The sequence below is a fragment of the Nomascus leucogenys genome, chromosome 1a (assembly GCF_006542625.1).
Source record: "Nomascus leucogenys isolate Asia chromosome 1a, Asia_NLE_v1, whole genome shotgun sequence".
Lineage (NCBI taxonomy): Eukaryota > Metazoa > Chordata > Mammalia > Primates > Hylobatidae > Nomascus > Nomascus leucogenys.
The window spans coordinates 94,175,049-94,194,261 of record NC_044381.1 but is presented as its reverse complement, the minus strand read 5'-3'; the positions used below and the strand labels follow the sequence as shown (position 1 = coordinate 94,194,261).

The window sequence follows — 19,213 nt, the reverse complement described above, 5'->3', positions numbered from 1 at the left end:
CAGGCTGGAGTACAATGGTGCAAACTCGTTAACTGCAACCTCCGCCTCCCAGGCTCAAGCGATTCTCCTGCCTCAGCTTCCCGAGCAGCTGGGAGCACCTGCTACCATGCCCAGCTAATTTTTGTATTTTTAGTAGAAATCCATCTCTACTAATTCACCATGTTGGCCAGGTTGGTCTCGGACTCCTGACCTAGTGATCCGCCCACCTCGGCCTCCCAAAGTGCTGGGACTACGGGCGTGAGCCACTGTGCCCAGCTGGAACTGGAATTCTTAAAAGGACTGAAAAGGAAGTAGAAAAAAGTGAGTGAAAGAGGCTTAAGGTAAGACAAACCATTGAATACATTTATGGGAAATTTTATAGTTTGCATAAACAAAGTATAAACTTAAGGCACAGTGAATAACTGTATTGATAAACATAAACTAGCCACTATTGGACAAGTAGCAAAAGTAAAATTCAAGAAACAAAACCTTCATAAGTCACTACTTCCTTTTGTTACAATCATAAAATTTTCTGGGTAAACTCTAGATACTAGTACCTCTAGGGAGACAGGATTCAGAAGATCACTTTTAGACACACCTACCTTCACCTGATAACCAGATAAATTTCTGTGAGTGAGAGGTACTATCTCAAATGAAGTTAAAAACAAATTAGAAGGAAAAGGTCAGGTTAGCATGTTTTAGAACTAGTGATAAACTATAATTCATGGGACATTATATAATCAAAAGATTAATATTTTAAGCACTAAGTTATAAAGGGTTTACACCCATAAATAAAAAGATTACCATCACTTACTATGAACCACCATTCCATGAATCCATGTAGCTAGAACACTCCTAATGAAAAGTTTAATTATCGTTCAACCTGTAGTTGAAGAACTCAGTTCATGTTCATTGACAGATTTCCATTACAGACCCACTATATTGATGTTACTTTCTTTGACACTATATTTTATATAGATACATTAAGATTGAAAATGCTGTTTAGAAGGCTATTAATATAACTATTAATTTCTGAAAGCTTTGAGTTTCTGAAAAGGCTTTTAAGATCAAAATTTCTGAAACACTCCACACATTCTTCCTCACCCACATTTAATTATAAATCAGTGTTATACTGATAAAAGGTTCTATACACACATTTAGAAGTGTGTGGGGGTGTGTGTATATTTTTCTTTTCCCCCAAGATGGAGTCTCACTCTGTCGCCCAGGCTGGAATGCAATGGTGCAATCTCGGCTCACTGCAACCTCCACCTCCCTGGTTCAAGTGATTCTCCTCCCTCAGCCTCCCGAGCAGCTGGGATTACAGATGTGCAGCACCATGCCCAGCTAATTTTTGTATTTTTGTAGAGACGGGGTTTCACTACGTTGGCCAGGCTGGTCTCAAACTCCTGACCTCAAGTAATCTGCCTGCCTTGGCCTCCCAAAGTGCTGGGATTATAGGTGTGAGCACCGTACCTGGCCATATTTAGGAATATTTTCAAAATTAGCTTCACAATATATACATTTATAAGGTTTACAAATAACCAAGTAGGTAGGGGAGTGGCCAACCAGATTCAAGTAAACTGTCTGGTCTTCACTATTGCTACTTCTAAATGATGAATGATGGGTAATTTCATTAGGCTATCATTGCACCTTATACAATATCTAATTGCTCCTGATGGATTAAATCTATACCTGTCCCACTATCCCCCAATCCCCTCCAAACCACTTTTCTATAGGATTAACACTGAATGGGTAACATAACCAGGATGCCACATGGATATTCACTAGGTATTAACATTAATAAATCTATTCCATAAGTAGTGTTTTAATATTATGTTCAAAACTAGTTATTTGAGTCCTGAAAAAGAATACAAGATTAAGTGGCTTGCATTAAAAAATGGAAGCCTATCTTAATATCTGGTGTTATAAATACAGATTCTTACATAAAACAGTTATTCTCAATGAAAGAAAATTCAAAGTGCTTCCATCTTGCTCCTTTTATTATATGGGGAAGCATCCTTAGTGTGAAATTAATGGTTAGATATATAAATGCATGGCATAACATGAGAAAATCTAGGAGAAAATATCCTCATTTTAATCTAAGACTATGGAATTATCAATTCCAATTAGACTTAATCAGCAACTTACCTTTTTTAAAAAAAGCAAATGCACAAACAGACAGGCTTGATAATTTAACTCTTCTTAACTATTAAGGCTCTAGGATGTCCTTAACTTTTTTAAAAGATCATTTTAAAACCAAAGCACTAATTCTATGCACAGTAAAAACAGTACAAATATCTGAATTTCAGATCTGGCTTTTGCTAGATAAGATCCTAAAAATGAAGAAAACATTTTCCCTTTCCAGATATTTTAATAATTTAAAATATAAATAATTGTATTAAGTCCCACTGAATAAAGAATGTGAAAGTTTTTGTATTTAAAAAAAAAAACTTAAGAGTTTGAAGCTTGATAGTCATTTCATTTTATGGTGGGACAGAGACTGGATTTTGCTTGCTTTCCATAATTACTTCACTGTCTCCCTCCATTTCAAAATTGACATTCACAAATGAGCTGGATATCACTGTCTCTGGTTGATCTGTCTGAACAATGGAATCAGTCTGCAATTTATTCTGTTGATATTGTCTTTCTGCTTCTTCAGACATCCTGTTTTCTTCTTCTTCTTCTTCTTCCTAAAAAAAAGGAGCAACATCAAGAATAGTTGAAATACGGAAGGCCAAAAGGTACATAGTGCTGTTTTCCCCACTGTCAGCTTATGTTTAAAAAAAAAAAAAGCCGGGCGCGGTGGCTCACGCTTGTAATCCCAGCACTTTGGGAGGCCGAGGCGGGCGGATCACGAGGTCAGGAGATCGAGACCACGGTGAAACCCTGTCTCTACTAAAAATACAAAAAAAAAATTAGCCGGGCTTGGTGGCGGGCGCCTGTGGTCCCAGCTACACGGAGAGGCTGAGGCAGGAGAATGACGTGAACCCGGGAGGCAGAGCTTGCAGTGAGCCGAGATTGCGCCACTGCACTCCAGCCTGTGCGACAGAGTGAGACTCTGTCTCAAAAAAAAAAAAAAAAAAAAAAACGTGTCACGTTCAAATCCGTTTGGTCTAATTAAGACACACTTTCCCTTCTCCTGCTCTCTAATTGAAATAAGTACTGTAAAACATTTTAAGGAAAGTAGTTTTCTCTTTTTTTTTTTTTTTTTTGGGAGAAAGAGTATTGCTCTGTCACCCAGGCTGGAGTGCAGTGGCTCACTGCAACCTCCGTCTCCCAGGCTCAAGCAATTCTCCTGCCTCAGCCTCCCGAGTAGCTGGGACTACAGGCACCTGCCACCACGCCCAGCTAATTTTTGTATTTTTAGTAAAGACAGGGTTTCACCGTGTTGGCCAGGCTGGTCTCGAACTCCTGATCACAAGTGATCCACCCACCTTGGCCCCCCAAAGTGTTGGGATTACAGGCATGAGCCACCATGCTCAGCCCAAAAGAGGTTATTTTTTATAACAGGGTCCAGCACTACATCACTTAGATGAGACCTGAATTAGCTTTGACAAGGACTATATTTCTTTCAGATTAAGTCTAAGCTAAATAAATAAAAAGTTAGCTTCAACTGTATCACTTCAATTGTAGGGTGTCAGTCTATTCGGTTGAATAGGTTGGTTCATTTACTAAATGATATATAGCATAGTTAGTTTTCTCATAAGCATCAAATATATAGATAAGGCAGCACCTACTCTCAAGAAATTTACAACTTAGTAGGGAAGTTAAGACATGTAAAAACAGTATTATGACAGATGTAGAGATTTTGAATGGGTAAATAATTTCTAGTTGCAGAACTACTAAATTCATTGAGGAGGTGGCATTTGTATTGGACCCTGCAGAACGGGCAGTCAGTACACAGTGAGTAGCCCCAGAAGATTACTCTGGGGCTTGCTTGAGAATAGAGAGAGACCATTTAGGAGGCTAGTATAATAGTCCAGATGAGGTAATGAGGCTCTAAGCAAGGCTTATAGTGTTAAGAAATACTTACTTGTTCATAAAACAGGTTTGAAACCATATGACAAATGTTAAGTCAGCTGACCTTTCCAGGCTCATGTCCAGTCACTCCCACATTGGACCTTATGCTCCAGTGACAATAAACTATTACATTTTTGCCATTTCCCCAACCATAACAATGTACCTTCATGCCTCTACATGCTAGCTTTACCTGAATTTCTGCCCTCTATTTGCTTGAAGAATAGCAGATGCCAATATTTGTTGTGCTCACTAATATACACTAGGTGCTGTTTCAAACATTTTATATATTAATGTATTTAATCCGCAGAGCAGCCCCCGAGCATGGATGCTGCAATTCTCCTCATTACAAAGATGAGGAGATTGAGGCTTATAGAGGGGTTAAGTGTTCCGTCCAAGGTTACAAAGTTTTAAGTGGCAGAACAGATTTTGAATTCAAGCCTTTTGGTTCCTGAGCCCATGCTCTTAAGCACTAAAGGCTTTTATATTTTAAGACAAAATTCACTTCACTCTCACCTTAAGACGTCACTACTTTTAAACTGCCCTCAAATTTTTGTGCATTAACACCTGGCACATATACATTTCTTGTACTTAAATTTTTATCTGTGTCAAACCCACTCCACTTTTCCTATATCCAGTCCATGTACTCTAAGTATCTTGTTTCTTCATCTTAGAATTAGAATGATAATCCAAAGAGAGGCATGTGAAGATTAAATAATGTATATAAGGCATCTCACATAGCACTAAGACAATAAAATCTAGCCTAGTTTTGCACACAGATCATAGGAAAATTCCAGTTTTAAGGAATTCCAAAATGTATGTTACTTTGATAAAAGAAATTAATGACTCTAGAATGAAATGCCTAGCATAAGAGAGCTATATGTTGGGCAGTTAGAAAATACATATGCTCATTATGCAACCCATCAAGTCCACAGCAAACCAAACTGAATCAAGAAAATGTAAAAAGGAGGCATACCTCCTTCTTCATCCGATAATATTCATCAATGGCATATTGGTACTTTGGGGTGCTGATACCCAAAACAGATGCAATCTTCTCTCCAAGGAAGTCACACACTGAAGATACAAAAGTTAAAAGACTTACATAATTCTATAAACATTTCTTGAGCACTTTCTATGTGTGAGACACTGTAGGAATACAAGAGTTACTGATCCTGCTCTCAAGGAGATTATAAAAACCTAATGTATCTCTCTTCTGTATATCTTCCCTGATTTCTTCAAGAAGTACTGGTGGTTTCAAAACTCCCAAAAAGTCTTTTCATATCTGTATTAGAACACTTATCACTAGGTATATCTGTTATATGTCTATGTCTTTAAGAAAAGTGTATACTGCCAGGCATGGCGGCTCATGTCTATAATCCCAGCACTTTGGGAGGCTGAAGCAGGCAAATCACATGAGGTCAGGAGTTCAAGACCAGCTTGAACAACATGATGAACCTCATCTTTACTAAAAATACAAAAATGAGCTGGGCATGGTGGCGGGTGCCTGTAATCCCAGCTACTCACAAGGCTGAGGCAGAAGAATAGCTTGAAACTGGGAGGCGGAGGTTACGGTGAGACGAGATCACACCACTGCACTCCAGCCTTGATGAAAGAGCAAGACTCTGTCTCAAAAAAGAAAAATGTACACTCAGAAAGCTGGGATATCACTGGGCTGGAGGAAGGGAATGGCTTGTAGTATAACACTCACTGAGTGCCTACCATGTGCCAGGCACTGTGAAAGGTTAGGCGTAGAGAGGTTCAAGAACTTAACCCAGACTGATAAAGCAGATCCAAAGTTCAAAGCTAGGTCTGAATCTAAAGCTCATGTTCTTTCCATTACACCAACCTGTCTAGCATATATTGAGTGCTTAGTAAATATTTGTTGAATCAATTGCTATTCACAATTAGCTCTAATAAAAAGCAGAAAGTGATAAAAAACTATGAGGGAGTTAAAAATGGAAGCAGAAGAAAGCTTTATAATTTAAAACCTATATTTTAAATTAGCATTATTAAGTTATAAGTTGATAATTCATTTCCTTCAAATATGACTTAGTCACATCTCAATTTAAGAAACGAATTATTAATGAAATAGAAATATAAATTAACTATAATACAGGCTTTAGAATAAGCAGTGAGACAGATTGAGAATGTTATTAATTGGAAACCAAATGACAAAGCAGCAAAATAGCTGTTAAGAGAAAGGGTTTAAGAACTTGAAAACCATATCTAAACTAACACAGTCATTTTTCATTCCTCAAAAAAAAAAAAAACCATATTGGAAGCTGAAGAATGTTTTAATGTGAAGTACAAGTTAGGTTACTATCTCCCAATGCTAGCTAGCTCTTGAGGACAGTGATTAACTCCCTATTGTTTCTCCTTCAGTTTGGAAACATCCTATTTAGCAAAGTTCCTGTTGCTGAAGCATGTTACAGCAATTATACAATATTCAAGCAGAAAAGCAATACCTGAGAGAGTTGATGTGGCAGCCCGAAGCATGTAAAACCATAAGTAGGGGCCCCAGGTAAGTTTTGTCTGCAATAAGAAATCATGTTAGTAATATTCATATCTAAATTCATTCCACATATTTAGGCCAGAATGAAGTAGTCACATACTTGGTAGGCACCGGGAATATTCTATAGGCAGTACTACAAAGAGACTGCAGTCCAATCAACAATTTAAAATCTTTAGAGTTAAAATTCCACAAAGATATTTTACATTCACCCATATAACTACCACCACCTTAAGCCCATAGAAGAATCAAAAAAAGATGCAGCCACTGAAATGGAGTTGGTAATCGCAGTCTGGATTATTTTATGAGTTGATAATCCAGAGCTTTCCTTTCTCCTGTCTTGCTGCATTTTTGTCTCCACTATTTATAAACACAACACCACAGGGGGTGTTCAGTCAATAGAAAGAAACTTAAGGATGCCATCTGACATACTTATGCTATAGCAGGGAAATAAAGGTTCAGAGAAATTAAACAGGATATGTAAGGGAACATCAAATGAGCTATTAATGGTGGGAAAATAAGGGACAAATAAGTGGCAAGATAAGTTTTGTTTAAGTCTTTTTTTTTATTATTATTATACTTTAAGTTCTAGGGTACCTGTGCACAATGTGCAGGTTTGTTACATATGTATACATGTGCCATGTTGGTGTGCTGCACCCATTAACTCGTCATTTACATTAGGTATATCTCCTAATGCTATCCCTCCCCCCTCCCCCCACCCCAAGACAGGCCCCGGTGTGTGATGTTCCCCATCCTGTGTCCAAGTGTTCTCATTGTTCAATTCCCACCTATGAGTGAGAACATGTGGCGTTTGGTTTTCTGTCCCTGCAACAGTTTGCTCAGAATGATGGTTTCCAGCTTCATGCATGTCCCTACAAAGGACATGAACTCATCCTTTTTTATGGCCGCGTAATATTCCATGGTGTATATGTGCCACATTTCTTAATCCACTCTATCATTGATGGACATTTGGGTTGGTTCCAAGTCTTTGCTATTGTGAATAGTGCTGCAATAAACATACATGTGTATGTGTCTTTATAGCAACATGATTTATAATCCTTTGGGTATATACCCAGTAATGAGATGGCTGAGTCAAATGGTATTTCTGGTTCTAGATCCTTGAGGAATCACCACACTGTCTTCCACAATGAACTAGTTTACAGTCCCACCAGCAGTGTAAAAGTGTTCCTATTTCTCTACATCCTCTCCAGCACCTGTTGTTTCCTGACTTTTTAATGATCACCATTCTAACTGGTATGAGATGGTATGTGGTTTTGATTTGCATTTCTCTGATGGCCAGTGATGATGAACATTTTTTCATGTGTCTGTTGGCTGCATAAATGTCTTCTTTTGAGAAGTGTCTGTTCATATCCTTTGCCCACTTTTTGATGAGGTTGTTTGATTTTTTCTTGTAAATTTGTTTGAGTTCATTGTAGATTCTGGATATTAGCCCTTTGTCAGATCAGTAGATTGTAAAAATTTTCTCCCATTCTGTAGGTTGCCTGTTCACTCTGATGGTAGTTTCTTTTGCTGTGCAGAAGCTCTTTAGTTTAATTAGATCCCATTTGTTAATTTTGGCTTTTGTTGCCATTGCTTTTGGTGATTTAGTCATGAAGTCCTTGCCCACGCCTATGTCCTGAATGGTATTGCCTAGGTTTTCTTCTAGGGTTTTTATGGTTTTAGGTCTAACATTTAAGTCTTTAATCCATCTTGAGTTAATTTTTGTAGCAAACTTGACAAAAACAAGAAATGGGGAAAGGGTTCCCTATTTAATAAATGGTGCTGGGATAACTAGCTAGCCATAGGTAGAAAGCTGAAACTGGATCCCTTCTTTAAGTCTTAAAAAAGGACTAGACCATAGAACTCAAGACAAGCTCAGTGCATATTTGGTAAGCCAGGGCCACTGGCAGAATGCAATCCACAATGCACACCTACGTAGTTAATCTTGGTTCTGTAATTCCAAATGAATTTTGTGAAGCTTGCCAAACAGATGTTATCTGCCTCTCTAGATGAAGCCAGTGATAAAGGCATGCTTCATTGTACCAATACGTTTATCCAAAGGAAACACAGTATAAAGCCTTCAAGGAATCAAATGTATTAATAATTGTTTTCTGGAGTTTTTTTTAAGACACAGTCTCACTCTGTCACCCATGCTAGAATGCAGTGGCACAATCTCAGCTCACTGCAACCTCTGCCTCCTGGGTTCAAGTGATTCTTGTGCCTCAGCCTCACGAGTAGCTGGGATTACAGACGTGCACCAATTGCACGAATTTTTGTATTTTTAGTATAGATGAGGTTTCGCCATGTTGGCCAGGCTGGTCTCAAATTCCGGGCCCATGTGATCCACCCACCTCAGCCTCCCAAAGTGCTGGGACTACAGGGGTAAGCCACTGCGTCTGGGCAATAATTGTTTTAATATGGCTTCCAAGGAGGGGAGAAAGAGAAAAACTTGTCCATAATCTTCTTATATATACTGATGATTAAAAGGGCATTAAAAAGGCAAACACAAGAATATCTGTTGAGACTGAGTGGATGGGGCAGGGCGCAGTGGCTCACGTCTGTAATCCCAGCACTTTGGGAGGCTGAGGCGGGTGGATCACCTGAGGTCAGGAGCTCGAGACCTGCCTGACCAACATGGAGAAACCCCGTCTCTACTCAAAATACAAAAATTAGCCGGGCATGGTGGCGTGCACCTGTAATCCCAGCTTCTAGGGAAGCTGAGACAGGAGAATCGCTTGAATCCGGGAGGCGGAGGTTGCAGTGAGCCGAGATTGAGCCCCTGCACTCCAGCCTGAGCAACAGAGCAAGACTCCATCTCTAAATAAATAAAATAAATAAAAATACAAAAATTAGGTGGGCTGTATTGGCACACGCCTGTGATCCCAGCTACTCAGGAGACGGAGACAAGAGAATCGTTTGAACCTGGGAGGCGGAGGTTGCAGTGAGCCAAGATTGCACCACTGCACTCCAGCCTGGGCAACAGAGGGAGACCCTGTCTCACAAAAAATAAATAACTAAACTCCCTTTCACATATACATATATTCTGTTAGTTCTGTCCCTCTGGAGAACTCTAATACAGTATCTAAAGCTGGAGAATTTAATGCCAGCAAAGGATGGCTTGATAATTTTAGAAAGGAGTTTGGCTTTAAAAATGTCAACAGAACAAGACAAGCAGCTTCTGCGAAACAAAAGATAGCAGATGAGTTCCCACACATCATTAGGAAAATCATTGAGAAGAAAGGATATCTATCAGAACAGGTTTTTAGCAGAGATCAAAGTGCCCTATTCTGAAAAAAACATGCCACAAAAGACATTTATTAGTAAGGAAGAGAAGCAAGCACCAGGATTCAAGGCAGAAAGGGATAGGCTAACTCTACTATTTTGTACAAATGCAGTCCGGTTTATGATTAGGACTGCCCTTATCTATAAAGCTGCTAGCCCGCAAGCCTTAAAGGAAAAAGATAAACACCAGCTACCAGTCTTTTGTCTGTACAAGGCCTAGACAACAAGAACCCTTTTCCTGGATTGGTTCCATCAATGCTTTGTCCCTGAAGTCAGGAAGTATTCTGTTAATAAGGGACTGCCTTTTAAAGTTCTTTTGTTATTGGACAATGCTCCTGGCCACCCAGAACCCCGTAAGTTCAACACTGAAGGCGTCAAAGTGTTGTACTTGCCCCCAAACACAACATCTCTAGTTCAGCCTCTGGATCAGGGGTCATAAGGACCTTTAAGGCTCATTACACACAGTACTCTATGGAAAGCATTGTTGATGCCATAGAAGAGAACCCTGGGCCAGGCGTGGTGGCTTATGCCTATAATCCCAGTACTTTGGGAGGCTGAGGCGGGCAGATTACCTGAGCTCAGGATTTTGCAACCAGCTTGGGCAACATGGTGAAACCTTGTCTTTACTAAAATACAAAATATTAGCTGGGCATGGCAGCGTGCACCTGTAGTCCAGCTACTTGGGAGGCTGAGGCAGGAGAATTGCTTGAACCCGAGAGATGGAGGTTGCAGTGAGCCAAGATCACGCCACTGCACTCCAGCCTGACTGACAGTGAGACTCCATCTCAAAAAAAAAAAAAAAAAAAAAGAAGAAGAAGAGAACCCCGATAAAGACAACATCATGAAAGTATGGAAGGATTACACCACTGAAGATGCCATTGTTATAGAAAAAGCTGTGAAAGACATCAACACAAAACAAATTTCTGCTGGAGAAAACTGTGTCCAAGGGTTGTGCACATCTTCACGGGATTTACAACAGAGCCAATCAATGAAATCATGAAAGATATGGTAGATATGAAAAGAAAGGGGGGATGGGGGTGGAGGGTTTCAAAATTTGGATCTTGGAGAAATTCAAGAGCTAATAGACACAACACCAGAGATGTTAACAGAAAATGGCTTGATAGAGGTGAGTGCCTCCAAACCACTGCCAGATAATGAAGAAGATGTAAAAGCAGCAGTGCCAGAAAAGAAACTGACATTAGACAATCTGGCAGAAGGGCTCCGATTTTTCAAGACTACTTGACTTCTTTTACAACATGGACCCTTCCATATAGGCAATGAAACTAAAGCAAATGGTGGGAAAAGAATTGTTACCATATAGAACAACTTTTAGAAAAATAAAAAAGTAAAAAAGTCAGACAGAAATTACTACGTATTTCCATGAAGTCACAGCAAGTACGCCTTTCTCTCTTGCCTCCCCTTCCACCTCCTGCCATGCCTAACACAGCAAGACCAACCCCTCCTCTTCCTCCTCAGCCTGCTCAATGTGAAGACAATGAGGAAGAAGACTTATGATGATGATCCACTTCCCACTTAATGAACAGTAAATATATTTTCTCTTCCTTATAATTTTTTTTTTTTTTTGAGACGGAGTCTTGCTCTGTCGCCCAGGCTGGAGTGCAGTGGCGCGTTATCTGCTCACTGCAAGCTCCGCCTCCCGGGTTCACGCCATTCTCCTGGCTCAGCCTCCCAAGTAGCTGGGACTACAGGCGCCCGCCACTACGCCCGGCTAATTTTTTTTGTATTTTTACTAGAGATGGGGTTTCACTGTGTTAGCCAGGATGGTATCGATCTCCTGACCTTGTGATCCGCCCACCTCGGTCTCCCAAAGTGCTGGGATTACAGGCGTGAGCCACCGCGCCTGGCCCCTTATAATTTTCTTAACCCTTTTTCCTTTCCTTTCCTTTCCTTTCTCTGCCTCGCCCCACCCCACCCCACCCCGCCCTGCCTCGCCTCTCTTTGTCCCCCAGGCTGGAGTGCAGTGGTGCGATCTCAGCTCACTGCAACCTCTGCCTCCTGGGTTCAAGCGATTCTCCTGCCTCAGCCTCCCAAGTAGCTGGGACTACAGGTGCCCACCACCACACCCAGCTAATTTTTGTATTTTTAGTAGAGATGGGGTTTCACTATATTGGCCAGGCTGGTCTGGAACTCCTGACCTTGTGATCTGCCCACCTCAGCCTCCCAAAGTGCTGGGATTACAGGCATGAGCCACCATGCCCGGCCAACATTTTCTTTTCTATAGCTTACTTTATTGTAAGAATATAGCATATAATACGTATAACATAAGAAATATGTGTTTATTGACTTTATGCTCTAGGTACGACTTCCAGTCTACATTAGGCTATTAGCAATTTAATTTGGGGGGAATAAAAAGTTATATGCATATTTTCAACTGTGCAGGGTAGTTGGGGGGGGTCACACCCCTAAACTTCACATTGTTCAAGGTTCAACTGTAAATATATTTCTCAGTGGACCAATTCTCCTGGGGTTGTTTCTGGAGAGAATAATTGATAATATCCAAGCTATGACTACCAAATCTGCTCCAGACCTGAAAAACAGGTTAATAATTCCTGAATAACATTTATCATCATCCCACACAACTATACAGAATGAATATATAGGGCCCTTTGTTTGAACATTGACTTGATTGAATCAAAAAAGAGAAGTAGCTAGAGTCTATGCCAGAACTTCACCACCTAGACTATCCCAGTAATAGCAAAACTGGGACAAGATCTTGTGTCTTCAAGACTTCTTGTATATAGTGCTAAAACTCAAAATGATTCATTTTTCCTCCAAAAATATAAGTATCTCTTCCTTCCCTATTAAGACCTTCTACCTTTTATTTCTTATTAAAACAATTTATTTTCAGATTATAAAAGTCATACTTATTTGTTGTAGAACACTTAGAAAATGGAGGTCGGCCGGGTGCAGTGGCTCACGCCTGTAATCCCAGCACTTTGGGAGGCTGCAGCAGGTGGATCACGAGGTCAAGAGATTGAGACCATCCTGGCTAACACGGTGAAACCCTGTCTCTACAAAAAAAATACAAAAAATTAGCCGGGCATGGTGGCAGGTGCCTGTAGTCCCAGCTACTCAGGAGGCTGAGGCAGGAGAATGGCGTGAGCCTGGGAGGCGGAGCTTGCAGTGAGCCGAGATCGCACCACTGCACTCCAGCATGGGCAACAGAGCAAGACTCCGTCTCAAAAAAAAAAAAAAGGAAAGGAAGAAAATGGAGGTCAATATAAGCAAAATGTAATTCACCCATTTTCCACCACCTAGAAATAATTATCCAAATATCAGGGTATCTTTCCAGTCTTTTCCTGAGCATATACTTATTTTTACAACATTGTTGTCCCTTACATATTTTCTCTATCCTATTTTTCCACATTATATCATATTAATATAATTATAATATTAAGCCTATTTACTTCATCTGCTTAAATTCCTAAAGGTGGAATTAACTAGGCCAAAAATATAATCATTTAGGAAGCTCTGGCCGGGCGCGGTGGCTCACGCCTGTAATCCCAGCACTTTGGGAGGCCGAGACGGGCGGATCACGAGGTCAGGAGATCGAGACCATCCTGGCTAACTCGGTGAAACCCCGTCTCTATTAAAAAATACAAAAAAAAAATTAGCCGGGCGAGGTGGCGGGCGCCTGTAGTCCCAGCTACGCAGGAGGCTGAGGCGGGAGAATGGCGTGAGCCCCGGGGGGCGGAGCCTGCAGTGAGCCAAGATCGCGCCACTGCCCTCCAGCTGGGCAACAGAGCGAGACTCCATCTCAACAAAAAAAAAAAAAAAAAAAAAAAAGGAAGCTCTTCATTCACTTTGCAAAACTTCACACTAGAAAATCTGCCAATAAATATGCAGTAGCAACGTATGTGATTGCCCATTAACTTGTAGCTCCGCCGGGTGTGGTGGCTCATGCCTGTAATCCCAGCACTTTGGGAGGCCAAGGTGGGCAGATAACGAGGTCAGGAGTTTGAGACCAGCCTGACCAACATGGTGAAACCCCATCTCTACTAAAAATACAAAAATTAGCCAGGTGTGGTAGTGTGTGCCTGTAATCCCAGCTACTCAGGAGACTGAGGCAGGAGAATCGCTTGAACCCGGGAGGCGGAGGTTGCAGTGAGCTGAGATCGCGCCACTGCATTCCAGCCTGGGTGACAGAGTACATCTCAAAAAAAAAAAAAAAAAAACTCTCTCTCTCTCTCTCTCTCTATATATATATAGTTATAGTTGTTACCTATATAAATGGATTGAGTGATGCTTTTCTAATATAGTCGAAACTAAAAATTATCTGGTCTCATTTTTTGCCTCAATTTTTTTTTTTTTTTTGAGACAGAGCTTCACTCTTGTTGCCCAGGCCCAAAGTGTTGGCATTATAGGTGTGAGCCACCATGCCCGGCCACCTATAACAATATTTTTAAAATATATATAGACTTACACAAATATACACATATTTGAGGAATATTAACTGAAACTAAATTAATGTGTAAGAGAATTAGAGACGGTATGTTTATTCTTAAGGTTCATCTAAGGTAAAATTGAAGTGAGTTACTATAAGATTATAAAAAGATCTAGGTCTCCACTTTTTTTTTTTTTTTTTTTTTTTTTGAGACAGAGTCTCGCTCTGTCGCCCAGGCTGGAGTGCAGTGGTGTGATCTTGGCTCACTGCAACCTCCACCTCCCAGATTCAAGCAATTCTCTGCCTTAGCCTCCCGAGTAGCTGGGATTACAGGCTCCCACCACCACGCCCAGCTAATTTTTGTATTTTTAGTAGAGACGGGGTTTCACCACCTTGGCAAGGCTGATCTTGAACTCCTGACCTTGTGATCCATCCCCCTCGGCCTCCCAAAATGCTGGAATTACAAGTGTAAGCCACTACGTCTAGCATAGGTCTCCACTTCTTATCCTCTACTAGTATCATATGCCAGGGGTATTAATCTTAAATCTTTATCTTAAATGTCAGGGTTTTAAAAATTGAGTCTGTTTTACAAAAGTACTATGGAAATACAGGACCTTTTCAAAATTCCTTTGTCTTATCATATTTGTGATGTATTAAGAGGAAACAGAAAATTGAAAGTCTGCTCTTAACATTAAATGAAGCCAGGTTTATCTTCAGTTGTTAAAAGAACTGTGCCCAATAGGGCCAGGCATGGTGGCTCATGTCTGTAATCCCAGCACTTTGAGAGGCCAAGGCGGGCGGATCACCTGAGGTCAGGAGTTCGAGACCAGGCTGACCAATATGGAGAAACCCTGTCTCTACTAAAAATACAAAATTAGCTGGGCATGGTGGCACATGCCTGTAATCCCAGCTACTTGGGAGGCTTAGGCAGGAGAATCGCTTGAACCCGGGAGGCAGAGGTTATGGTGAGCCGAGATTGCGCCATTGCACTCCAGCCTGGGCAACAAGAGCGAAACTCTGTCTCAAAAAAAAAAAAAAAAAAACTACTCCAATGGATAAGCATTGGCTGTTGTATTGGTCTACGGCAGGAAACCTAATGATACATTGAAATTGGCTAGTAGTGGTGAGATTTAGCTATACACATTTAAAAAAAATTTTTTAATTGGCTAATAGGGTATTATCTACAAAGATGTGGACAAGGTTTCCAACAATGAACAGAATAGTACCCCAGAGCTAATAGCACTGAGAAAACCATTAATATCCCTGCTGTTGTTTAAATGTGTCCCCTAAAAAACGTGTGTTGGAAACAATATAACAGTGTTGGGAGCTGGGACTGAATGAGCAGTGATGATGCCATGATGGCTCCAGCATCATGAATGAATTAATGCCATTATTATGGAAGTGTGTTTGTTATAAAATCATGAGCTCTATCCCCTTCTCTCTCTGTCTCTCTCTCACCCTCTCGCCTTCTGCTATGTTCAATGATGCAGCAAGAAGGCCCTTGCCAGATGCCAGTCCCTCAATCTTGGACTTCCCAGCCTCCACAACTGTAAGCCAATAAAGTTCTGTTCTTTATTAATTACCCAGTCTGTGGTATTCTGTTATAGCAGCACAAAATGGGCTATCACAAACCCAATATCTGAAGGGGTAAAAAGAGAGAGCAGTTACTGGGAACCCTGGGATAATACCCAAATGGAGAAGGCTTCCCAATAGTAGCTGTGGCCTTAGTAGAAAATCCAGTTACCCATGGCATATAACAAGGAAGGAATCCCAGAATCAGAATGGTGAAGAGTAAATAACACAACCTCATTTTATTCCCTGCCCTCTAATTTCCTGCTGGTGGTTCACATTGGCTAAACTCAATAGAAAGCCAGAGGACAAAGGAGTCTACTAATACAGTGCATACATGCCGAAGTACAATGCAGCATGCAGAGGAGTAGACAGTGAATCTACAGGAGCAAACAGAAACTTCACATGATGCCTAGTCCACAAACACAAGAAAGGATATGGTGATAAGAAGTAGTTTTATGGTTACCTGCTATCAAAATGCTCTAACATTAAGATACCAATCATCTGTTAACATACTCCACCATGTAAAAGATTTTCTACTTACTCAATAAAAAACCTATTTATTGCCACCGATGGAGATTCTGAAATACATATTAGAAAAATTATCCATGTAAAACTGCTAGAGGAAAACATAGGGGAAAACTACATAACATTGGTCTGGGCAATACTTTTTTGGATTTGACCCCAAAAGCTCAGGCAACAAAACCAAAACCAGACTAATGGGATTACATCAAAATAAAAAGCTTCTGCACAGTAAAAGAAACAATCAACACAGTGAAGTGACAACCCATGGATTGGGAGAAAATACTTGCAAGTCATGCATTTGATAAGGGGTTAATATCCAAAATATGTAAAGAACTTAACTCAAAAGCAAAAAAACAACCTAATTAAAAACTAGGCTAAGGACTTGAACAGATACTTCTCAAGAGAAGGCATATGAATAGTCAACAGATATATGAAAAAATGTTCAACATCACTAATCATTAAGGAAAGGCAAATTAAAATCACAATGAGATATCACCACATACCTCTCAAAATGGATATTATCAAAAAGATAAAAGATAACAAATGTTGGCAAGGATGTAGAGAAAAGGGAACCCAGGTGCACTTGTTGGCGGGAATGTAAATCAGTACAGCCATTTTGGAAAACAGGATGGAGGTTCCTTGAAAAACTAAAAACAGAATTACTATATAATCCAGCAATTCAATTTCTGAATATATATTGAAAGGAACTGGAATCAGTATATCAAAGAGATAGCTGCACTCCCATGTTTATTACATCATTATTCACAATGGCCACATTATGGAACCAACCTAGGAGTCCATATCAGATGAATGGATAAAGAAAATGTGATATATATACAAAACGAAATACAATTCAGTCTCTAAAAATAGGGAATTCTGTCATTTGTGTAACATGGATGAACCTGGAGGACATTATGCTACTGAAATAACCCAGGCACAGAAAGGCATAATACCACGTTTTCACTTACGTGGAATCCAAAACTGAACTCACAGAAACAGAGAGCACAATGGTGGTTACCAGAGGCTGGGGGTTAAGGTGAAATGGGGAGATGCTGGTCAAAGAGCTCAATGTTACAATTAGGAAGAATAAATAGTAAGTACTTGAGGCAATAAATATGTTTAATAAAAACAGAAAAATGGGCTGGGCATGGTGGCTCACGCCTGTAATCCCAGCACTTTGGGAGGCTGGGGTGGGCAGATCACCTGAGGTTGGGAGTTTGAGACCAGGCTGACCAACATGGAAAAACCCCATCTCTATAAAAATACAAAATTAGCCAGGTGTGGTGGCGCATGCCTGTAATCCCAGCTACAAGGGAGGCTGAGACAGGAGAATCACTCTAACCCAGGAGGCGGAGGTTGTGGTGAGCTGAGATCACGCCATTGCACTCCAGCCTGGGCAAGAGCAAAACTCCGTCTCAAAAAAAAAAAAAAAACAGAAAAATGATTCAAGATTCAAAAGCCTCTATTATGTATACATCCCATTAACTATAACAATGGCATTTAAATATATACATGAAGTTGGCATCAAGATGCTCTTTTACGGCCAGGCGCGGTGGCTCACGCCTGTAATCCCAGCACTTTGGGAGGCCGAGGCGGGCGGATCACTTGAGGTCAGGAGTTTGAGACCAGCCTAGCCATCATGGTGAAACCCTGTCTCTACTAAAAATACAAAAATTGGCCAGGAGTGGTAGCGCATACCTGTAATCCCAGCTACAAGGGAGGCTAAAGCAGGAGAATTGCTTGATCCCGGGGCGGAGGTTGCAGTGAGCCGAGATAACGCCACTGCACTCCAGCCTGGGCAACAGAGTGACACTCTGTCCCAAAAAAAAAAAAAAAAAAAAAAAAAAGATGCCCTTTTACTACTTTAAACAACACAAGAAAAATGGATTTGAGGCCAGGAACTCATGCTTGTAATCCCAGCACTTTGGGAGGCCAAAATAGGAGGATCGTGTGCGCCGAGGAGTCCAAGACCAGCCTGGGCAACATAATGAGACCTCATCTATACAAAAAACTTTAAAAATTAGACAGGCGTGGTGGCCTGTATCTGTAGTCCCAGCTACTTAGGAGGCTGAGGTGGAAAGATCATTTGAGCTCAGGAGGTCAAGGCTACAGTGAGCCATCATCATGCCACTGTACTACAACCTGGGCAACAGAGGAAGACTTTGTCTCAAAAAGAAAAAAATTTTAAAAAAAAAGGATTAGAATTCCTATGATTTTCATAGTATCAGACCAGTAATCCCAGCACTTTGGGAGGCCAAGGTGGGTCGATTACAAGGTCAGGAGTTCGAGACCAGCCTGGCCAACATGGTGAAACCCTGTCTCTACTAAAAATACAAAAATTAGTTGGGCATGGTGGCAGGCACCTGTAATCCCAGCTACTCAGGAAGCTGAGACAGGAGAATCATTTGAACCTGGGAGGTGGAGGTTGCAGTGAGCCGAGATCGTACCACTGCACTCCAGCCTGAGCGACAGGGTGAGACTCCGTCTCAAAAAAAAAACAAAATTTGCTTCTTATACCTTTTAAAACAAAGTCTACATTAATGAAAAACAAAATTAACAGCCATCTATTGCTGGTGGAAGTTGAAGGAAATGCACAGCAGGTAACACATTTTTATTTAAAGAATATTCTGCCTGAGCACCATTCTGTCTATATAAAAGGATTTAAACAGTAATCAAATACTCAGCTGGCAAATTCCCTAAATGGCACTTAAGATGTGCTTATCTTGCCAGAGAAAAATTGAAGACACTATTCAGGTGGAAGTCTGGTTAGTTCTAAGCTTTAAAAATCTTTTCTGAACAGAAATGAGAATGTTGTCTGGCAAAAAAAAAAAAAAAGATTCAATGGAAAAATCTCCTGAGTGGCTGAATACATTATGGTTTAATGTATACATTATGGTTTAATACATTAAACCATAATGTATTCTATT

General features: G+C 40.6%; 1 protein-coding gene across 2 annotated transcripts in view; it reads right to left on the bottom strand.

Annotated features, from left to right (window-relative positions):
- Window positions 1-333: 333 nt before the first annotated feature.
- The window catches only part of FAM177A1 (family with sequence similarity 177 member A1), a 38,436-nt gene continuing 19,556 nt past the window's right edge, over window positions 334-19,213 (bottom strand). The window contains exons 3-5 of one of the 2 annotated variants that reach the window (XM_003263705.4): window positions 6,462-6,528; window positions 4,973-5,070; window positions 334-2,669 (exon numbers count right to left, since the gene is read on the bottom strand). In XM_003263705.4, the coding sequence (XP_003263753.3) occupies window positions 2,463-2,669; window positions 4,973-5,070; window positions 6,462-6,528 (372 nt within the window). In that variant the 3' untranslated portion in view covers window positions 334-2,462. The remainder of the gene's footprint in view (window positions 2,670-4,972; window positions 5,071-6,461; window positions 6,529-19,213) is intronic. The other variant, XM_012504388.2, reaches the window with a different exon arrangement.